At 41.9% G+C, this 21309-nt stretch overlaps 1 protein-coding gene across 10 annotated transcripts in view; it reads left to right on the top strand.

The window, feature by feature from the left end:
• Nucleotides 1-21309, top strand: part of ANKHD1 (ankyrin repeat and KH domain containing 1) — a 100651-nt gene that overhangs the window by 19836 nt on the left and 59506 nt on the right. For all 10 annotated transcript variants that reach the window (XM_036391920.2, XM_036391919.2, XM_036391918.2 and 7 more), the window contains exons 3-6: nt 15713-15869; nt 17920-18067; nt 18901-19048; nt 20096-20329. In XM_036391920.2, coding sequence (XP_036247813.1) covers nt 15713-15869; nt 17920-18067; nt 18901-19048; nt 20096-20329 — 687 coding nt within the window. The remainder of the gene's footprint in view (nt 1-15712; nt 15870-17919; nt 18068-18900; nt 19049-20095; nt 20330-21309) is intronic.

The following is a 21309-nucleotide window of genomic DNA, read 5'->3' as shown; positions in this document are numbered from 1 at the left end:
CAGCCCTGCCACTGAAATCACCACTGAATTGTTCACTGCAAAGTTTCTGCCTTTTGAGATACTGGCACATTGCAATGACTTACTCATTTTCTTTCTTCACCACCTAAAGATTCAGAGTGGGAAGGAATATATGGTATGTGAAACATAGAGATTTGTTGTGCTTTTGAGTAAGTTGGATAAACTCAATTGAGTGCATGTAATTGAATTATTAATATTATATCTCTCTGAGATTTTGCATGATTTAAATATTTTTTCTATTCTAGTAAGCTTTTAGATTAGAAGAAGTCTAGTCTAATCCTGCTCTTAGTCAAATTAACTTCTATGCTTTGACAATGTGTTAAATGTATCAGCTTCATATTTTTTAGCTGTTTTCCAGATGGATTTTGCTGTGAAGAACAATCTTATTGTCATAACACTTAAATTGCTGCCTTTAGATATCAGATGTTACCTTACCAGCTCTGAAAGCTTTACTTCTGGAATTCTTTGGCAAAGATGATTTTAACCTTTTTTCAGAGGGGATGGGGAGTGAGAAGAGATGAGACAAAAAACTTACCAGTTTTATTTTGTCAAGTATAAAAATTGACTGGGGTTCTCCTCAATCTCTCAAGTTGCCTACATATTTATATATATCTGTGTATGTATGTCAGGGGGAGTAATAAGTAATCAGTAAGTTCTTCATGATTGTACCATAAACAATTTGTGCAATCCTCCTTTTAACAAGAATTTTTTCAGTTCTGGATATAGTTTTTATTAACTCAGGTTCTCCTTTCTATTTTCCTTCTGCTGTACTTTATTTTTCATGCAAGCTGGATTCTTCTGTAAGATGAAACACCCTTTGGCCTCTTGTTCCAATATGGGAATCATATTATTGCTGGTTAAAAACTTTTTTCCATTCAGTATTGATTTCAGGACTTCTTCCTATATTAGTACTTGGAGTAGCTTCAGCCAAAAGGAGTTGGGGAGAGTTTGGGCAGGAGAAAAGCAGCAGTGCTTTATTGCCAGTCCTGTGGATGGAGATGGGATGTAGCTGTGCAGAGCTGTTCTCTTGGCTCTGTGTCCCTGCCTCCTCTCAGCAGGGGCTGTGGTGTTGTCCTTGGGATGCTGGCAGGGAGGGGAGCCGAGATGGGAGCTCTGGGAAATGAAGCAGTTTCTGCTCTTGGAAGTTGGAGTTGACCAGAAAGTGACTCTTCTCCTGAAATGTGTCAGGAGAGAGTGAGGAGGGAGACAAGCCTCAACCTCTTGTTTGTATCTTCTGCAAGAAGAGTCTTAGTAGTTTATTAAAAAACCTGAATTACGCTAACTTGACATCTGTGTTTGCTTTTTTTTGTTATTTGTCAGTCATGTCGTTTCCTTAGCACATGGTGCTAAAATCAGAGTTTAGAAGTGTTCAAAAGAAAATTTGAATACTGGCTGGATGCTTTGAGGTGCACAGATGATCGGATTTTAATCAGTTTTTCAGATTTCCCTTTTTGGTTTTGGTTTTGTTTTTTTTTTAATGTTCTGTAGCTTAATATTCAAGCATGGTGGCAGTAACCAGTGCCAGGCACTTGCTCCATACTGGACTAACTGGTAAGTCAGGTCAGGAGTGTGGATGTGGAGCCACACCTCCTGGAGCTGGGGGAAGTGTCCTGTGGGGAGTCACTGCACTGGAGCAGGGCTGTTGGCTGCCAAAACACTCTGGGCCATGTTCTGGGTCTGGGGACACCTCCAGGGCTGGGCTGTGACACATCTGTCTATAACACTTCTGACAGTTCTGTAATCCTAGCAAATATTTGGGGTCTTTTAAAGAGTCAGATTTACTGAGTCATCAATACTTTGCAGTGGAACACATGAATTGGTTGATTTTTTAAAATTGTTTACTCAACTTTGACAAAATGTTACTGTTGTATGTTCGGGAAGTAATTATAAACAAGTTTCTGAGAAATCAAATGGTAATAAAATATATGCATAGCACAAATGATTAAGTTCTGCTTATTTCTAGAAAGTCAAGCTAGTTTTCACCAGATTAATGAAAAACAAAACATGTGAAATATACTGCCACTTATCTTTGATTCTACTTATGGAAACAAGTGGCTTTTTTTACAGTGAGGTATGAGCATCTTTGTTTCCTGCTATAAATTATTTTGTGCTGTTTGACAGACCTTACTTTGAAAGCTAAGAACTTAAATCTCTAAATTTAAAATGAGCTGTAATACATTAAACATCTTGCACAAAAAGGCAGGTTATATTCTTTGTGAATATGAATTATTGAAATACTTGAAGATCCAATACATACTAGGATATAAAAAAATTATTGCATTGCATCAAGTTATCCTGGTAGTATTCATCAGGAAAGTAGTTGCAGTAGGAGCAAAATGCACTGTGTGGGACTTTTCCCCCTGTGTAATAAACCTTGCCTCCAAACCAAGAATTGTTAACTTGTCATTTAGGCATCACCTTTCTCTGAAATTCTGCACAGCTTCTTAAAAGTTTTTCATAAATTTGGCTGAAAAAAGTCTCTGTAGATTCAGTTTTATCTTCTTCTCTGCCTTCTCCCCAGGCAAATTCAGCTGTGCTTGTGCCATTCCTGCTGGGTGGCTTTAGGAACTGGTTAGACAGACAATCTCCAGTGCTAGAAGCTCCAGAGCTTGCCAAGCCCACTGCAATCCTTGGGCTGAGAAGGTTTTTTGGGCTGCCAGTCCTCAGTGCTATGTACTGAAATGTGTGACTCAAGGGTAAAGGGAGCACTGAGCTGCTTCCTTTGGAAGAGCTTTGTGAGGGAAGGAAGAAACATGGAATAAAGCAGTGGTGGTTTTTAGCGGCTCTGACTCTTGTTTAATGCAGCTCATGTTCAGTGTTCCAGTGCAGCCATCCTTAGAGCTGATTTGCAGACTGATAGCACCCTCAGTTTTTGGGTTTTTTTTTCTAAATAGCATCTAACCTTTTTCTGCCCTTAACTCATGTTCTTTAGACTTTCATCTTCTCTTGCTCTCTGGAGTCTCTGGACGTGATCTCTGTTCTTCATAACTTTTTGCCCCAAATGAGTCCTGTTACTGAAGCTGAGCTCTGTTGATGCATGGAGAGAGGAGTGTTATTTCATCTGTCCTGCAAGCTGTGTTTTGTTTATACATCTCCATTTGTTGTCTTCCTTTTGCCTTTAGTTTGCAAGTTGAATTTGTCTTTAAATCTACCACAACTTTTCTGAAGAGCTGTAACAAATTATTCCATATTTGTGCATTTGATTATTCCTGTGTGTGCAGTTGACTGTTCCTGTGTATGTATGTATATATATTTTCTGACACTTGTGTTGAATATGTCCTTTAAAAAAAAACACCTTCTCAACTCAGAACCATTATAAAAGCTAAAATTGTGTCTTTGCTTTCAAAGAATTAGTTGGCTTTTGAGTAGCAAGAATGTTCTAACCAACCTGGCCTGACTTCCAGCTGGCTTTGTCTAAAACCAAGGAAGCAGCATGTTTTGGAAGTCTCTGGAGGGAAAGCAGGAAGATTTGCTAATGAGAAAAGGATAAACTTGCACTGTGGCTGTGCTTTTGGCTATCAGCCTTCACTTAGAGAGAGAGCGCCCAGTACCAGATCCTCCCCAGCAGCAGAGACACAGCAAGATATAGAACAATTATATATATATATATATAAAATATATATTCTAGGCTTTACACAGATTAAGAGCAAAGACCTGGAGGAAATAGTGAAAGAAGTTTGCTGTGGTAGAACCTTAATTGGTTGGGCTTTTCCATACTCACTATTGGAAGCAACTCCCTCCATTGGATTCCTGCTTGTTACAGTTTCTCTCTGTGCAGTTCTCAGTGCTCTGAAGAAGCTCAGTAGAACTTGCTCTGTGTGGTGCCACATCTTGGATTCTGTGACCTCAGATGGACATAAGCTCCCATCTGAAGCACTTTAGAGACATGGAGCTGGGTGAAAATGCATCTCTTCCCTTTTGTTTTTAAAACTGCAGGAGGATGCTGCAAAAAACAAATAGATGGGATGACCTCCCCTGGGATGTTCTTGTAGAGGGGTGTTAGCAGTAGATGGGTGTGTTCTTTCTTCAAGTTGGGTCATGATAAAATAAATTCTGTGTTTTCTTTCTGAAGACTGTAGTATCCTGATTTTTGGTAGTTTGGTACCCCAATCTACTGTGGCATTGTCAAAGGATTTACTTTCAAGATCTTTTGTTATGCAGCATGTATGTAATGATAGCAGTACACTGAAAGGCTGTGGATCATTTTAGGTAGAGGAGGGGGTTTCATGAAGAGTTTCTCAAATGTTCAGTTTGAGACATCAATTTATACACTAGTCTGTGCTATACACCATTAGTGTGGTGATTGCTTTTATAAAGAAGTGGTGCACTTGATCACTCTCTGAAAATACTCAGTATTTTGGCTTGCTTTGCCATACATAATTAGCATAAACTGGGGGCTAAAGCTCTGTGGGCTTCTGAGTTAGCTCAGTGATCTTACTGGCACTCAATTTGCTCTTAGATCTTTGCTTGAAAATGTAGTGGTATTTTCAAATGTCTTTATCCAGACAGTCACTGGGTACTGTGTGATACTCAGAGTTGCTTTGTGATTCAGGGAGGCAATTACAGCCCACTGGGGCTCAGTTTGCCCCTGACTGCCACAAACTTTGAGAAGAGTTCAAGTGGGCTATTTGTCTATAAATAGCACTCAAAGGTTACTTGAGTTCTTGCCTTCCTGCATCTCTGTTGTGCAGGGGGGTCATATCCTGGGGTCAGTCTCCACAGGGCTGTGATACTTTCCCTTCCTTTAGGTTACTCAAAAAGCAAATCTGCTGTCTACCCCTTGTCCCACTGAATAGGTGGGAGTGTCTGTAAGGTAACTTGTTTTCAAGGGACACAAGCCCTAAAGAGGATGAGACATGAAATACTGAGCTGAGTTAGAATGCTAGAAGTCAAGAACAGGAATTCTGTGCACCTTTCTCAGCATTTTTTTTTCTTCTCTTGATATTTCTCAGGGATATTTGAGGTTTCTCTTTGCTCCCTATCCTCCCACAGTGGGCAGTGCCATTTCCATGTTCCTCCTTCCCTTGTTAGTAGCAGTCTTAGCTCTTTGACATGTATCTTTCAGATTCTTGGAGCCAAGCAATTGTCAGACTTGAAATGAGGAAACATTTCTCTCTGATAAGCCATGAAAGGAAGAACCAGGAAATGAAAAATAATTGCCAACCATTAGCTGTGATATTTTTCTGTAAAATAATTAAATAAATGGTACATTTTTCCATATTTGATGGCACAAAGTAAAAATTTGTAGCTTTCTTTACAGAGGTCATAAGTTCTGCTTCTGGATCATTTAGCAAGTTGCATCACTTGCAAGTTTGCATCACTTCCATAAATGCATCCCATGCAAAACCAGGACACCACCTTTGTAGTTGTGTGGGTAAATATTGCATGCATTACAATCCTAGCTTAAAATAAATTCCCCAAGAGTGACTTAGGGGTTTAAAACTACTTCATATAAGCACCCAGAAGCAATCAGATTCTTCCTTCTCCTCCTTGACATAGAGGAGTGTCTGAGCTGATGTCCAGAGCTCAGAATTGGAGCAGAGCTCCTGTGATTCTGGGTGGGTGACAGCAGCTCCCCATGGCGGGGCTGGGGTGCTCTGGGGTGCACTGGGATGCGCTGGGATGTGCTGGGATGCGCTGGGGTGCACTGGGATGGGCTGGGATGTGCTGGGGTGCTCTGGGATGTGCTGGGGTGCTCTGGGATGTGCTGGGGTGCTCTGGGATGTGCTGGGGTGCACTGGGATGTGCTGGGGTGTGCTGGGGTGCTCTGGGATGGGCTGGGATGCGCTGGGATGGGCTGGGATGTGCTGGGGTGCACTGGGATGTGCTGGGGTGCCCTGGGATGCGCTGGGGTGCTCTGGGATGCGCTGGGGTGCTCTGGGATGCGCTGGGGTGCTCTGGGATGCGCTGGGGTGCACTGGGATGCGCTGGGGTGCACTGGGATGCGCTGGGGTGCACTGGGATGGGCTGGGATGCGCTGGGGTGCACTGGGATGGGCTGGGATGTGCTGGGGTGCTCTGGGATGTGCTGGGATGCTCTGGGATGTGCTCTGGGATGCGCTGGGGTGCTCTGGGATGCGCTGGGGTGCTCTGGGATGCGCTGGGGTGCACTGGGATGTGCTGGGATGCACTGGGGTGCTCTGGGATGTGCTGGGGTGCACTGGGATGTACTGGGATGTGCTGGGGTGCTCTGGGATGTGCACAGGGATGCACTGGGATGTGCTGGGGTGCACTGGGGTGCTCTGGGATGTGCACTGGGATGTGCTGGGGTGCACTGGGGTGCTCTGGGATGTGCACTGGGATGTGCACTGGGATGTGCTGGGGTGCTCTGGGATGTGCACTGGGATGCACTGGGATGTGCTGGGGTGCTCTGGGATGTGCACTGGGATGTGCTCTGGGATGTACTGGGATGCACTGGGATATGCTGGGGTGCTCTGGGATGTGCACTGGGGTGCACTGGGATGTGCTGGGGTGCACTGGGATGTGCTGGGGTGCTCTGGGATGTGCACTGGGATGTGCTGGGGTGCTCTGGGATGTGCACTGGGATGTGCTGGGGTACTCTGGGATGTGCACTGGGATGTGCTGGGGTGCACTGGGGTGCTCTGGGATGTGCACTGGGATGTGCTGGGGTGCTCTGGGATGCACTGGGATGTGCTGGGGTGCTCTGGGATGTGCACTGGGATGCACTGGGATGCGCTGGGATGTGCTGGGGTGCACTGGGGTGCACTGGGATGTGTGTGCTCATGCTCTGCTGGGCAGGCTGGGGGCAGGTCACTGCCCAGCTCGGCACATGTGCTGACTCTGCTGTTTAACTGTGTCCAGTTCACAGCCAAACAAAGGCAGGCAAACAATTCCAGCCGTGGCTGAAGTTTTCCCTTAGCTAATCACAGCAAGGCTGGTGAGCAGGACACTACCAGAAGAGCATTTGTTTTAAGTCTAGAAGTATAAAATGGAGTTGATTACTCTCTGGTGCTGCAGCCCTGGGGAAGGTGTGGAGGGTTTGTGGCAGGAGGAGATAACCAGGAAGGGAGGACTGGCAAGGGAAAAGGCACTGGGCACCCAAGTAGTTTCCTGTGGTTTTGCTGCTGTGGCAAATGATTCTGGGTGTGTTTTGCTGGCTTTTATCTTTGCTAAGGGTGAAAAAAAAAATCCCTGACTTGGTCATTCAAAAAAACTTTAAAACAAAGTGCTAAGCTCCTATTTTAACTGTGATATCCAATGTAACTCCCATTTAATCCCAGCAAAGCACCAAAACAAATTCAGGTTTTTCAGAGTCACATAGATAAACCACTGCTCAATCCCATTCTTTTCCTTTATAATTTGAATTAAAGTTAGTACTGTGTTTTAAATATTTTTCTCAAATCTTTTATTTTCTTGCAATCAAAAGCAAGTTAGGAAGGTCTTAGTTGCCAATGGGTAAGAGTGCTTTTTCTATTAAAAAATAAAAACCAAACCAGAACAAACCCCAACAATTTAGTGAAGCTGGTAGAAATAGTTATTCTCAGACAGAGCTGGCAGTTGTTTTCACTGTAATATTGCTTCTGTCCTGATTGCAGCTGCTGCTTTAAAACACAAGGTAAGCCAAGAGTCAGAGTTCCCTCCAGATGGTCACCCACAGTGGGATGGGTGGAAAAGCTGTTTGCTGCTGCTGAAGTACATCTGTAATCATGGCACCAGAATAATTCATGAGGTTTCCATATAAACTACATGCAATATGTGTGAGATCAAAAGCCTTTGTTTGAGTGATCAGCATGATTTTCTGCACATGTGTGATGAGTGTGTGTGGAAGTTGTGGTTCCTCTAAGGGGTCACCAGTGTTGAGGGTTGCATCTGGGAACTTGTTGCCTTGTAGTAGGACAAATGTTTCTTTGATATAGATTTAATAGAAACAAAATCTTAAAAAAGGAAAGGTTAAATTTCTTTATAAAGATCATGGATTAGGGAGCAAACATTTGGAACAAACATTGGGAATGAGTGGCTGGAAGGTGTGTGAGGTGGGTAGGACGGTTTGGTGGCTGTTTGCTGTCCTAGTCAGGCAGTAATCTGCTGTTCCTGCATGGTTTTCTCTCCTCTTGCCAGTTCTGGTGGTGCCTAGAAAGATCTTTTGCTGGTCAGATTTATCTTGTGCTGAGAGAAAAAACTCCCTCTTCTTTTCCCCAGTGTGAGGGCAGTGGGAGAAACACGGGGAGAGGAGGAGCACAAAGTCATCCTTCTGAAGTGGCCAAATGTTAGATTGGCACAAAAAAGCTCATGTTATTTTAGCTTTAGAAAAAGTAACTTACTGTTCATACCTGGGAGAAAATGGATGCCTAATGAAAGCTTGGAAAAAATCAAACTGACAGAAAAATGAGAGTTCTGCTGTAGCAAAGTCTGGCATGGTCAAGATTTTAAATAAGATGAGGAGTTTTGAGGAGGTAGTTATGTGGATAATTTTTCTGGTATTATTCTGTCCTATTTGACCTCTCATGTGTTAACAAATCTCTGCTAAAAGGTTTAAACCAATATTTTCTTCAGTGTTCTAAGCTAAAATATGTCTGGTATTCCATATCTGTCAAATACCTGTATTCTTCCTTGCATTCTGAAAACAAAGGAATGGGGTGGATTGGGTTGGCAGAGAGAAATTAAATGAAATTTCAGACTATTGGGAAGATTGGGATTTTTCTAGAAACATCTGTAAGTCTATATAAAGCTGGTTTTCATTGCTGAATTTGCTTACTGGGTTTCCAAGCTTAACTAAAAATGGAAGTTGGTGGCTGAGGTAGTGAATTCCCTGATTAGGTAACCCTTATTGAAGTGACGTGAGACTAAATTGAAATCTAAATTTATAAATTGATTCTTAATGAATCGAATTTCTCAAAAGAAATGTTAATGAATATTGACTAGTTAATCAAGGATTTGTGTTTGTGTGGAATCTAAAATTAGCTTTCAGAGTGTGAGATATTTAAGCACACTAATGTAAAGAGGAGATGATCTCAAAAAGGAACCCTTGCCATCAAAATGTTACTGAAATAACAGTAAGAACTAACTGGAGCTGGAGAAACTTCCTGGCTTTTGATTCTGGAAAAGGAAAATCTCTCTGCTACAGCTGCCATGCTGGAAAGAGGAGAGAATGTGCTGGAGATTGCTGGCTCCTGTTCCCACAAGTGCATTGAAATAGATGTAAATGCAAATGTAATATTAAGAGTCTGTAGTGTCAAGTAAGTGAAAAATGGGAGCTGGAATTAGGAGAAGTTTTCTCCCAAGCTGTGTGTATGTTGGAATGGCCTTTCAGGGTTTTTTTTTTCAGGCATTCCCTTTCACTTGTGAGTATTGTGGGTGATTTCCTATTATGTTTAAGAGTGTGGATTTGTGAAGAAGGGATATTTTGAGATAAGGACCCTGAAATACAGTCCAGCATAATAAATTTCTGCTTTTGCCAAAAAATGCTTAGCAGATGATCTGAATATGATTTTTCAGATTGCACTGAGAATGTAATTTTTGAGCATCACAGTTTGCTGTCAGGAGTATGATTTGTAGCACTTGGGAACTCAGCTGCTCTTAAATCTATGGGGAACTGTGATGGTGACACATGAAATATTGTAAAATGCTAATTAATAAAATGTAAAAAAAAACCCTAAAACCCTCAAGCTGTAGCTCTTAATTTCATGCTAAATGAATTTTATTTAGCATGTCCAAATACTAATTGAGAAGAAGAAAAATAAAAATTGCAGCCAGTGAGTTCTGTTCGTGCCATGCAGTTGGTAAGACAGGAAAATAGTTTTTTAGTGAAAATTTCTATAACCTGTAAATAAAAGGATATTTTCTCGTGTGAAGTGCAGATACAGCAGGACTGGTGGAGGTACAGTGAGTTTTCATTGCTCTGGAGCTGAGCTGAAATCAGACCCTAACTGTGATTTTCAGTGGTAGTGATTCCAAAGTGTGCTTGGCTTGCAAAGACTGAAAGCCTCAGTGTAGTTTTTGTAGTGTTTTATAAAACAAAGCCAAAATAATCCCTACCATATCAAACTGTTCCATGCCTGGGAATAGTAGTGTTGAAATGATCTACTGAAAAGTGGAGAAGCATTCTGGATAATGCTTTTCTCCAAAAAAAATAGCCAAAAATCCCAAATGGCCTTGCTCAGTCTGTACTCTCACATTTTCCTTATACTACAATTAGACTTGCCTTGTACTTCTAATGTTCTTTAGCTGAGTGTGAATTAGGGTTTTTTTAACAACACTTCATATGAAAGTTTTGAAAAGCATATGAATTTTAAAAGATGAGTGCACTAGAATGAATTATTAGTATTTTCTAATTTCTTTACCTGAAGAGCACTACTCAATATGTGGCTTTTGCCTTGAGGACTTTAGCCTCAGCAATCAGCATACTATAAGCTACATGGTAAATATTTAAAATATATTCAAAAAATTGTAAATGTATTTGTGTCCCTCATTCTGATGCTGCAAATTAGGTATCTTAATGCAGTGAAACTTGCAAATGACTTTTCCTTTGGGTTTGCTTGGCTTTGGACTGCTCTTTACAAGCAAATGGGGGATGCTTTTCTTTGGTTTACTGGCTCTGAAACGGATCTAATATGAAATTTGTGTTTGGGGAGACGTTTAGATATCATCAGAGAGGAGCCAAATGCACATTTTTCTTATTCACACAGGCAATGTGTAACTTTGCCACCTGAGACCTTAGAGAGCAGCCTGTGTTCAGTTCTGCTTGTTGCCTTGTCTCGTAGCAGCTGGGTGATGTGCTGGAGTTGAGACTGTCCTGGTGGGGCCACTGCTTGTTGGCACGAGGCTTTGGACAGTCTAGAACTTCTCAATTCCTCTGAATGGAGATTCCAGTAAAGAATAAGCCAAAGTTCCCCCCCGTCCTTCCTGGAACCCTCTTCACCTTGTTTGAGGTGCTGCTTGTAGAGCAGGCTGATTAGAGCAGATTCCTGACATACTATTAGAAAGATCAGACACATTTCTGGGCTGTGGTTCTCATTTTGTACTTCTTTGGGCCTTTTAAAGCTGTCCACATTTCCATCACAACCTGTCTCTGGGCTGTGTAAGCCCTTAAGGACTCCCAGCTAATTCTGTATGAACTGAAGCTGAGTTAGACTTTGGGATGAACATGAGGGCATAAATTGAACATGTTACAAGTAAATGTTCTCCAGTGTGTGTTAGAACATGCAGTGTGCTGGAACTGACAGGGGAAGCACAGAATCACCACTGAATCTGCAGGGCTTTGTGAAAAATATTGGACACTATCTCTTGGGTGGGTTGATGTTTTTGGAGCAGTCTCCTTTGTTGTTCAAAGTATATGTTGATGCCAGCTGTGTGTCCTGTGAGGATTTAACTGTGTTTTCTAAAGGCACAAACTTGTTGGTATTTAATTTCTTTTTTTGAGGCAATATCTGTATTTCTGACTTGTTAAACTCAGATCACACTGAGAAGTTTCCAGCTCATTTCAGGTTATATTAAAACTCTAACCTTGGTAGTTACAAGGTGGGAATACCCTGATGAGTCTGAAAGTCAACAAGGAAATGGGAGTGTTGGATATAGGAGTGTAGGTGTGTATCTGATGAGCAAACTTTTCCCTTGAAAGGTGAGTTCCTTGTGCTAATACACCTCTGTAATCAACTCCAGGCTTACTTAAATTTAAATAGTTCAGTCATATGGCATTGAGGTGTGGAACATCTGGCATTATCTGGCCCCGAGTTCAGCCATTGACCTTTTCCATTGTTGGGTAGTGCTGCTGGCCTTGTTCCTGTGGGGTTTGTGAGCCCCTGGCACGTGGCTCCAGCAGCAGGTGCTCAGACAGAGCTGCCCACCACAGAGGATGTGAAGATGTCTCTGCCTCTTCTCATCTGAAGATGTGCAGGCCCTGCAGTGGCCCTGCTTTTCTCTGCAGAGGGTAAAGCAGGAACATCACAGCACAAGTGAAAGTCTCTCCACTCTCTATTCTTCCAGTTGTCTATAGTTCAGGAATATCCTTAAATAGTGACTTTCAGGGCCACTGTTCATAGGATGTTAGAAGGCACAGGCTTTACAGTGATTCTATCCAAGCTATTTTTGTGTTCACCTTTTTGGTCTTTGCATGGCAGCTTATGTTGGATGAAGGCATTTTCTTTTGATTGCTTAAGAACATACTCTTCATCACTTCAGTGTTAATCTGTAACCTTGCATTAGAAGCATCACTCCCTCCATACAATTAATGGCTGTGGACTGTTCTCAATAAAAAAACCAGATCCCATATTTTCTTTTCAGACTTAAACCTGCAATAGTGATCAGTCCATGAGAAGATGGAAAGGATGGCCTCTACAGAGGCATGTGTGTAACGTTCCAGGAAGTACAGAATGTCAGAGCTTGGGTCCAGTTCAGATAGTGTCGGATCAGTAACATGTTGGACAGACTGTAATAATGTGAGAAACTGTGGTCACTCTTGTGCAAGAGTGTGTAGAATGGTCCTGAGGATGCTTTCAGTGTTTGTTGGATGGGAGGAAGCGAGAAGAATTTTGGCCAAGATCCTGAACGTAAATCAGACTGCTGGAGTCCCTGTGTGTATGAGTGTGGCACAAGAACAAGTGGTTTGGGCACAAAATGAAGTAAATTAGAGATTAAAAGACACATGAGCATTACAGCATTGAGATTCTGGCATAGTCATCCTAAATCATAGCAAAATAAAAACTTCAGATTGTTATTATATAGTAAATTATTGAGTATAATGTGCAAAAGGGGGGTGAATGAATGTGTGTCTGCAGTGGTAATTCTTGTAGTCTGTCTCCCTTTGACTCCAGCTAGCCAAACAAATGTCAGCTCTAATGTCTTCTGTGGCTGTTGATTAGTTATGTGCAATATAAAAATATGAAATTAAGAGCTGGGGATGGCACCTGGGCTGAGCTCTAGCTGGTGAGGTAAATAAAAAGCACCTTCCACTTACCCTCTGAAAGGCCTTGATGTGGTTATAGCTCATTTTTTGGAACAAAGTGTGAAACAGGAGTCAACTGTAAGTGTGCTTTGACTGAGTCCTCCAGGAGACCACCAGGTAAAATCCATGAAAACAGATTCTTGGGAATTGGAGAGCTGTAGTGGGTCAAGTTTGTCTGTCTTAACCAGGCACAGAAGATCTGGATGTGTTTAAAAAAAGATTGGATATAGCACTTGGTGCCATGGTTTAGTTGGGGAGTTGGGGCATGGGTTGGACTCTCTGATCTTTAAGGTCTGTTCCAACCCAGTGATTCTGTGAATTCTGTGAATTTGTGGTGTGACTTCTGCCTTCAGAAATCCCAGGTATGAAATGCCACAACAAGTTTTTAAAACAGAGAAGGTATCAAGTGTAGGTCCTGCTTGTCCAGGCAACCTGTCAGTTCTGCTGCCTTGGTGAGCTGAAATAATGGAGATATCCAGTGTAGCTGCTGATAGCCAGGTCATGTGGGCTTGTGGGTTGTGTGGGGGTTTGATGGTGGTGTTTTGGTAGTTCTTTGGGTTGGTTTCTTTTGGCTGGACTTTGTATTTTCCACTTCTTTTGTCAACAGTAGAGCTGTTAGCAGCTCCTTCAATTAGATCTTTTAAAGTGGAGGGAAGCTGCAGTTGTGTTGCTCCTTGTAAGCTAAATCTGTGCATTTTTAGCCTTTGCTCAGGGGTCCTGTGGATTTCTCTGAGTACTTTTCCATGTTGTTTACCACGGTGTTCAGCTCTGGTTGCAGCAGTCCCAGATGAGGCCTCAGTGCTGAGTTGTGAAGACTTAATTCTTTGTCTTTCCTTCAGCAGTGCTTTATGTACACTGCAGTGCAGCGTAAGCCAGCACTGCCACCAGAAATAGCTCCTGTAAACATCTCAGCAGTTGCTCTGTGAGCCACTGGGGAAGCAGAGCTGTGGAAAAACTGTCACTTTCTTGGTGTATTTGCAACTAAATTGATGTCCTGACCCAGTTTTGCAGTGACTGTCCCCCACTGTCCCACCTGCAGAGATGACAGGACTTCCAACCCCTTCACACCACCAGCAAATCCAGTTCACGTGGATACATAAGGCATGAGCTGTGGCATTTGGGGCTTGTTTATTAACTTTGCTATATTTAACAGTGATGGCCATGGGGATGGTGGCCTGGACGGTTTGGAGGTGGAAGGGCTCATGTGGCCAGTGGCCTCCAGGAGTCCATGGACCCTCATTTTTGTGCTCTGATTGCTCTGGACTAGCCAGGCTTCCAACCCACACAGTTGGATGTGTGATTTCTGATTTCATTGCAGAGTGGGCACTTGGTTATGAATTGGTTTTTGTAGCCCCTTGACAATGCTGAAGGGATCCAGATGTGGGATGCTGGAGCCAGGGAGGAGGTGCACAAGTCTCTTAAGGTGCTCATTGAACCTCCATTGCTCATTTCCATCAGCTGCACCCCAGGGGAGGTGTCTGTCTGTCTGTCTGTCTGTCTCAGTGGCAGGAGGGAGATTCTCTATCATGTCCAGCACCACGTTCCAGTGCTGCTAGCCAGCTGTGCAGGGTAAGGTCACAGCATGCCTGGTGTGCTGGCATAAAGAGATTTAGGGGGGAGAGATTTGGTAAGTATTGATTCTGACATTATTGAGAAACAAATTGGATGTTCTCAAACTGTGGAAATATGTTGTCTGAAGACAATGTTCAGACTTAAAATATGATTTATTCTGTAATAATTAGAAGCTGGGTTGTGGGAAATCAAACATTTACATTTACACTGTGGTGTAAATCAAGCCTGCAGAGGTATGCACATACCAAGTAGCAAATCTTCTGAGGGATAAGGTGCTTATATCCAGAGGTTTCTATCTAATTTGACCCTTTTTAACAGCTAAGGACTTGAAGTTACTGATTCATGACTGGTGAAAGTGGCTGATCTATAAAGCAGTAACCATTTGTTTTTTGTAGCACATGAAATTGATTGATTTATGTTTGGGGTTTTTTTGTAGGTGGCTGGGAGGGGTTTGTGCATTTGTACCTGAAGATACAAGCCCTGCCCACACTGCAGTGATTGTTTCCACATGTTAAACTATGAGGAGTAAAACTTGAGCAAAGAACCTGTTATAAAAAAAGAAACTGTTAAGAAAGTTCCTTGAATCTAAGCATTTCTGCTGTGTTATGTCTGTGAAGGAGAGGCATTGATTTCAAGTATATTTAAAGTATTTGAAATTTCATTTCCTAACTTTTGCTCCTGTAGCTAGAGCAGGGCAGTTTAGAGTGGTAAATTGGTGGAGTTAAAAGTAATAAACATTTTAAGTTTTCCTACTCTTAAAAAAAAAGTATATTAGAACTCAGTCTGCTTTGTTTTGGGTGGGAAAGGGATAATAAGTATTTTAAGCTGAAAAATTCTTCACATTCAGAAAATACTAAATCACATCTGTTTCCCAAACTTCTGGTTTTGGGCTTCAATGCCTGGATTTATCCTTAATACCCCATTATGATGGTTTTTGAGCTTCTTTTAAGTTCTTCAAAGGTATGACTTGAGACTTCAGGATAAGTAACAAAGCTGCCAATTGAAAGAAATAGGGTTTTTACTGCTGTATTATAGTTAATTAAATATTCAGGTCTTGGGCAAATGTTAGTAGATAGTTTAGTTTTAAGTAGCTAATTATCTGGCATGTTTGCAAATGATTTTTAACTAATAGTGCATGTGGCTGAACTCTAAAATAGTGTCTTTGCATTTCTTTTGTGTGACTTTCATACTAACCCGACTGATGAACGAACGTGCCCTGAAGGAATTGGTAAATTGTCCACTGCCGATGGCAAAGCCTTCGCAGATCCCGAGGTTCTCCGGAGACTGACGTCGTCCGTCAGCTGCGCGCTGGACGAGGCGGCGGCCGCGCTGACGCGCATGAGGGCCGAGAACAACCACAACAACGGACAGGTGGACAAGTACGTGCTGGGCACCCTGCTTCTCCAGTGAAATCCATTCATTGTACATGCTGACCAGCCCTGGGGCTCCAGCTATGGGGTTTGATTTCAGATCCAGTTTATTGTACATGCTGACCGCCCCTGGTGCTCCAGCTATGGGGTTTGATTTCAGATCCAGTTCATTGTACATACTGACCACTCCTGGTTCACCAGCTATGGGGTTTGATTTCAGATCCAGTTCATTGTACATACTGACCACTCCTGGTTCACCAGCTATGGGGTTTTATTTCAGATCCAGTTCATTGTACATACTGACCAGCCCTGGTTCACCAGCTATGGGGTTTTATTTCAGATCCAGTTAATGGTTCGTACTGACCAGCCCTGTTCCCCTACTATGGGATTTTATTTCAAATCCAGTTAGTTGTATGTACTGAGTACCCCTGGTTCTCCAACTATGGGATTTTATTTCAAATTCAGTTAATTGTACATACTGACCAGCCCTAGTTCCCAAACCATGGAATGGGATTTTATCTCAAATCCAGTTAGTTGTATGTTCTGACCACACCTGATTCTCCAACTATGGGATTTTATTTCAGATCCAGTTAGTTGTATGTACTTTTCACCCCTGGTTCTCCAGCTATGGGATTTTTTTTTTTCAAATCCAGTTAGTTGTACATACTGTTCACCCCTGGTTCTCCAACTATGGGATGTTATTTCAAATCATATTAGTTGTATGTACTGACCACCCCTGGTTCCCCAGCTATGGGATTTTATTTCAAATCCAGTTCTATGTACATACTGACCACCCCCATTCCCCAACTACAGAATGGGATTTTATTTCAAATTCATTTAATTGTATGTGCTGACCACCCCTAGTTCCTCAGCTATGGAATGAGATTTTATTTCAAATTCACTTAATTGTACATACTGACCACCCCCTGGTTCCCCAGCTATGGGATTTTATTTCAAATCCAGTTCTGTGTATGTACTGACCACCCCCATTCCCCAACTATAGAATGGAATTTTATTTCAAATTCAGTTAATTTTACATACTGACTACCCCTGGTTTACCAAATAAGGAATTTTATTTTGAATCCAGTTGTATGTACTGACCACCCCTAGTTCCTCAGCTATAGAATGAGATTTTATTTCAAATTCAATTAATTTTATGTACTGACCACCCCTAGTTCCTCAAATAAGGAATTTTATTTCAAATTCAGTTAATTGTATGTACTGACCACCCCCAGTTCCCCAACTATGGAATGGGATTTTTTTTCAAATTCAGTTAATTGTACATACTGCCCACCCCCAGTTCCCCAGCTATGGAATGGGATTTTTTTTTTCAAATTCAGGTAATTTTAGTTATGGAGCTATTCTACTGCTAGCAGAAGCAGATTGCATCTGAAGGTGTAACTACTGTCCCATCAGGTTATTCACTTCACAGGGTAAGAGAAAAGTACAAAAAAGTGTTACTTCTAACAGCTGCTCTTTCTGTGTACCAGAGAGTTGAGTTGTTATTCAAGAAAGTTCAAGCTCTTAGCTGTAGAAAAATAGGTGATTGCTCTCTTAATTGCAGAAGTTTGCCTGGTTGGAGTATTCACATTAGGGGTCTCTGTGATACTTGACTGCTGACTTTTTGGCTTTGTCTGCAATAGGAATTTGCCTTGGCACCTGCAGTCAGCAGTTTGTCATGGTCACAGCCTCTGTGTATCTGGCATTCCCTGAAAGGGGAATAGCATCAGAGAGGTTTGCTCCTCTCTTTCAAACACCACAAAAACCAGCTTTGAGCACTCCTCTCTGCATCTGGTCTGTATGAGAGCATATTACAAGTTAGCAACTGATGAGAACAAGCTAATTTAGACAATAAGAAAGTGTCTATCTCCATTTCACCTGTGGAAATAATTGTGTACATATAAAGATAAACTTAAATATATATATATAAGGTGTATTTCCAAGTAAAGCTTAGCACTGAAGTCCAGAGTCTTTACTGAAAGGCTTCCTCCTTGCCTAGGAAAGCTGCCCAGGTGTTGCAGGTGTGTTTTGAGCTGACTGTGAGGTCCCTGTTTTGCAGTCGCAGCCTGGCAGAGGCGTGCTCCGATGGGGATGTAAATGCTGTCCGCAAGCTGCTGGATGAGGGACGGAGCGTCAATGAACACACTGAAGAAGGGGAGAGTCTGCTTTGCTTGGCCTGCTCAGCAGGATACTATGAATTGGCACAAGTAAGTAACAAATGGAGTTAGAACTAAACATTTGTGAAGCATTGTCTGAGGGGCTTCTTGGATAGGTAAACATTTTAGCTCTTCAGGTTATTATAATTTTTTGTTATTTCAACAGAATATCAGTGCCTGCAGCTTATTGTGGGTTTCTAGTTATTGTTTGGGTTTCTTTAATGGAAAATGCAGCCACAGATGTCTTTAGATTGAAGGGACTTGTCTGAGGAATGAATCCTGTGTTTTGTGATGTATCTACTTTTCTGGCATTGTTCTAGATACAGTCCAGCTGTTCTGCTGAGCAAGAGTATCTAAAATATCAGTAAACCCAAATACTACAACTGGTTACCTTCTAAAAGCTCGTGTCTCAGTCACACAATCCTTTTTCTAAATCAAATTTGTATCAGCAGTGCATTAATTTCTGTTAATTTTGAGCTATATTGCTTCTGTATCTAAGGGCAGCTGCTTTGAAATGTTTAGGTGATAGTTCTCAGAAATGCCCAACTTCACATTCTGGTGCCAAAACACAGGACAGGGAGAGATCTTCTCACCTGTGGGTGCCCCTCATTATTATTGTGGGTGACATTTTCTGTGCTGTCATTCTGGTCAATAAATTGCCCTGTGACTTTTGAAAGTGTCCATATTTCACTGGAACTTAGCTATGAACAAATGCAGAAACTCAGGATTTTCTGCAGCAGAGCCCAGTGCAGGCAGTAACTGTGCATGGTCCTGGGGGTGGCACTGGGCTGTGAGGGGATCTGGCAGCTGGCTGGGGAACCAGTCTCACTAAAAACAAAATGTTGGTGTTACTGTTTGCTCACTGCAGTGAATTTTTCCCCCAGGTGCTTCTAGCCATGCACGCCAACGTTGAAGATCGAGGGAATAAAGGGGACATCACTCCCTTGATGGCAGCTGCCAGCGGAGGCTACGTGGACATCGTTAAACTCCTCCTTGTCCATTGTGCAGATGTCAATGCACAGTCCTCCACAGGTAACTGGGGAGCAGGAGCACAGTTAGTAAGGCTGGCACAGAAGGCACACAGCTCTTCTGAACATCTGTGTTTTTGTCTAACACTTTAATTCACAAGAAAACGTGACAGGAACTGTTAGGAATAGACCAGATCTGCAGTGAATGTGTTTGGAGTCTGAACTGGCCATTATTAAATATGGGTTTTAATATAAATTCTAATGGAAGGCACTGTTCCTGCAAAAAACAGTCTGGTGTTAGAGAACAAGAAAAATGAAGTTTATCTTTTCTCATTGGTATAATCCAAAATTACCCAGTAAGATGGCCATGGGACACATCCCATCAACACCAGTTATTTCTGTCTGTTCCTTTTTACTAAAGAGGAGTTAAAATTGAGTGCATTGAATGTTCTCTGTATTGCTGGTTCTTGACCACAGCTTAACTGACTTCACTGACAGCATTAACCTGCAGTTGGATTCTGTTTATTAAGATTGAATTTAAACTTTCTTAAAATTTTCAAACAAGTCTTGTGTCCAAACTATGGGATATTCTTTTATCTTTCTGTTTAGCCATTTTAAGCGAAGTTACCTTAAAATTGACTGTAGCATTTAAAACATGAGCCATATGTGAGTGTCTGTCACTTACAGTATCGGAGTTTTAAATTATAAATTTATTCTCAGCCAGCAGTAGAAGATTTTCAAGGAATTACAGGATACAGTCTTAGGCAAAAAAAAAAAAAGAAAGAGAAAAAAAACAATCTACAGTAACAATTACTCATGGATATTTTTGTGCATGTTTATTTGATCTAATTTTGTGTGCTAAAGTAGAAAACATAACAGTCAAACTGAAAAAGTCCTGATTTGTAATACTGGCTTGGCATTAAAACTTGCATGTTACAGTCATTTGGGGTTTTATAACAAGCCTGGAATGATGGGCTGGAGGAACATTGCTGTGAGGTGAAAGGCTGCTGCTGGTGATGTCCTTGGGTTTGTTGGAGCTGTTAACACTGATCTCCTTCCTGTGTTAGGAGTGGGTGATGGAAAGGGCTCTCATGCAACCTCTCCTCTGCAGGAAACACAGCTCTCACCTACGCCTGTGCCGGGGGCTTTGTGGACGTGGTGAAGGTGCTACTGAAAGCTGGTGCTAACATAGAAGACCACAATGAGAATGGACATACTCCCCTGATGGAAGCAGCCAGTGCAGGGCATGTGGAGGTTGCAAGAGTATTGCTGGAATATGGTGCAGGAATCAACACTCACTCCAACGAGTTCAAAGAAAGTGCACTTACACTCGCATGCTATAAAGGTATCGTCTCTTGCCTTGTTTTATAGCTTTGTTTAAATTTGTTTGCTTGGATTTATCTGACTGAAACTTTCAGCAATACTTTGAATGTCTTCCGAAGAGTTTTGTAAAACTGGATTTTGGTTTTAAGCTCAGTATCACTAAATGTTCCCGTGTGGTGTAGTGGTATTAATTCTGTGTTTGTGTCCAGGTGTGGTGGACATGTTTGACATGTTGCAGATGAAAACTTGTAACTGGCTGTGTCCAAACTTGTGCCTTGACACACCACCATTCTCTCCTCCTACCCACTACCACATTCTCTATTTAATTCCCAGTTCCCTCACCAACTGTCTGTGAATACTGAAAACATCTCTGTTGGTTCTTCAGAAAATGCAAAGTTGGAATGTGTGTTTCTGTAATATCTGATGGGGAGACAATGCCTCCATTATTACTGGATTCTTTTCTTTCAGTGTAATCTGGGAGAATGCTATGAATTCTTAAGTGTGATGAACTTTTAGGGACTTTTGACATAATTTCTTTTGCTATTTAAAGCTTCTATGTAAAGTAACAGTGCAGTGGTAATCTACTATGTGCTTCTATGGTTTGCTTTCCAACCATTGTTTTTCTACAAATAGAAAAGCAGGATGTGGATTATTGTCATAGTATCTTTAGGCTTTGCCTCTGTGGTTAAGATTGAGGATACATACTATGTATAACCTATCTGAGGACTTGCATCTGCATTTGTCATGGGTTTCCTACAGCATATGGTAGTTCCTTACAGGCAAATGCCAGTAATAGTACCTCTGAATGTGTTGGAGGGTCATTCTTGTTTCTTTCGACTCAGAACCTAATTGAGTCATGGAATGTAAAACCTTGAATCACAGAGATGTCCTGTATTATCTTTCACAAGATGGTTGATTGTTTTCTTGTCGGTTTAGGTAAGACTAAGTCTTCCCACAGAGAAGAAAGCTCATCAAGAGGCTAAAAGCTTAGAAGGGACAATT

This window comes from Molothrus ater, chromosome 15, assembly GCF_012460135.2.
Source record: "Molothrus ater isolate BHLD 08-10-18 breed brown headed cowbird chromosome 15, BPBGC_Mater_1.1, whole genome shotgun sequence".
NCBI classification, from domain to species: Eukaryota; Metazoa; Chordata; class Aves; order Passeriformes; family Icteridae; genus Molothrus; species Molothrus ater.
The sequence above is the reverse complement of the archived record's forward strand: the minus strand, read 5'-3'. Positions and strand labels throughout refer to the sequence as shown.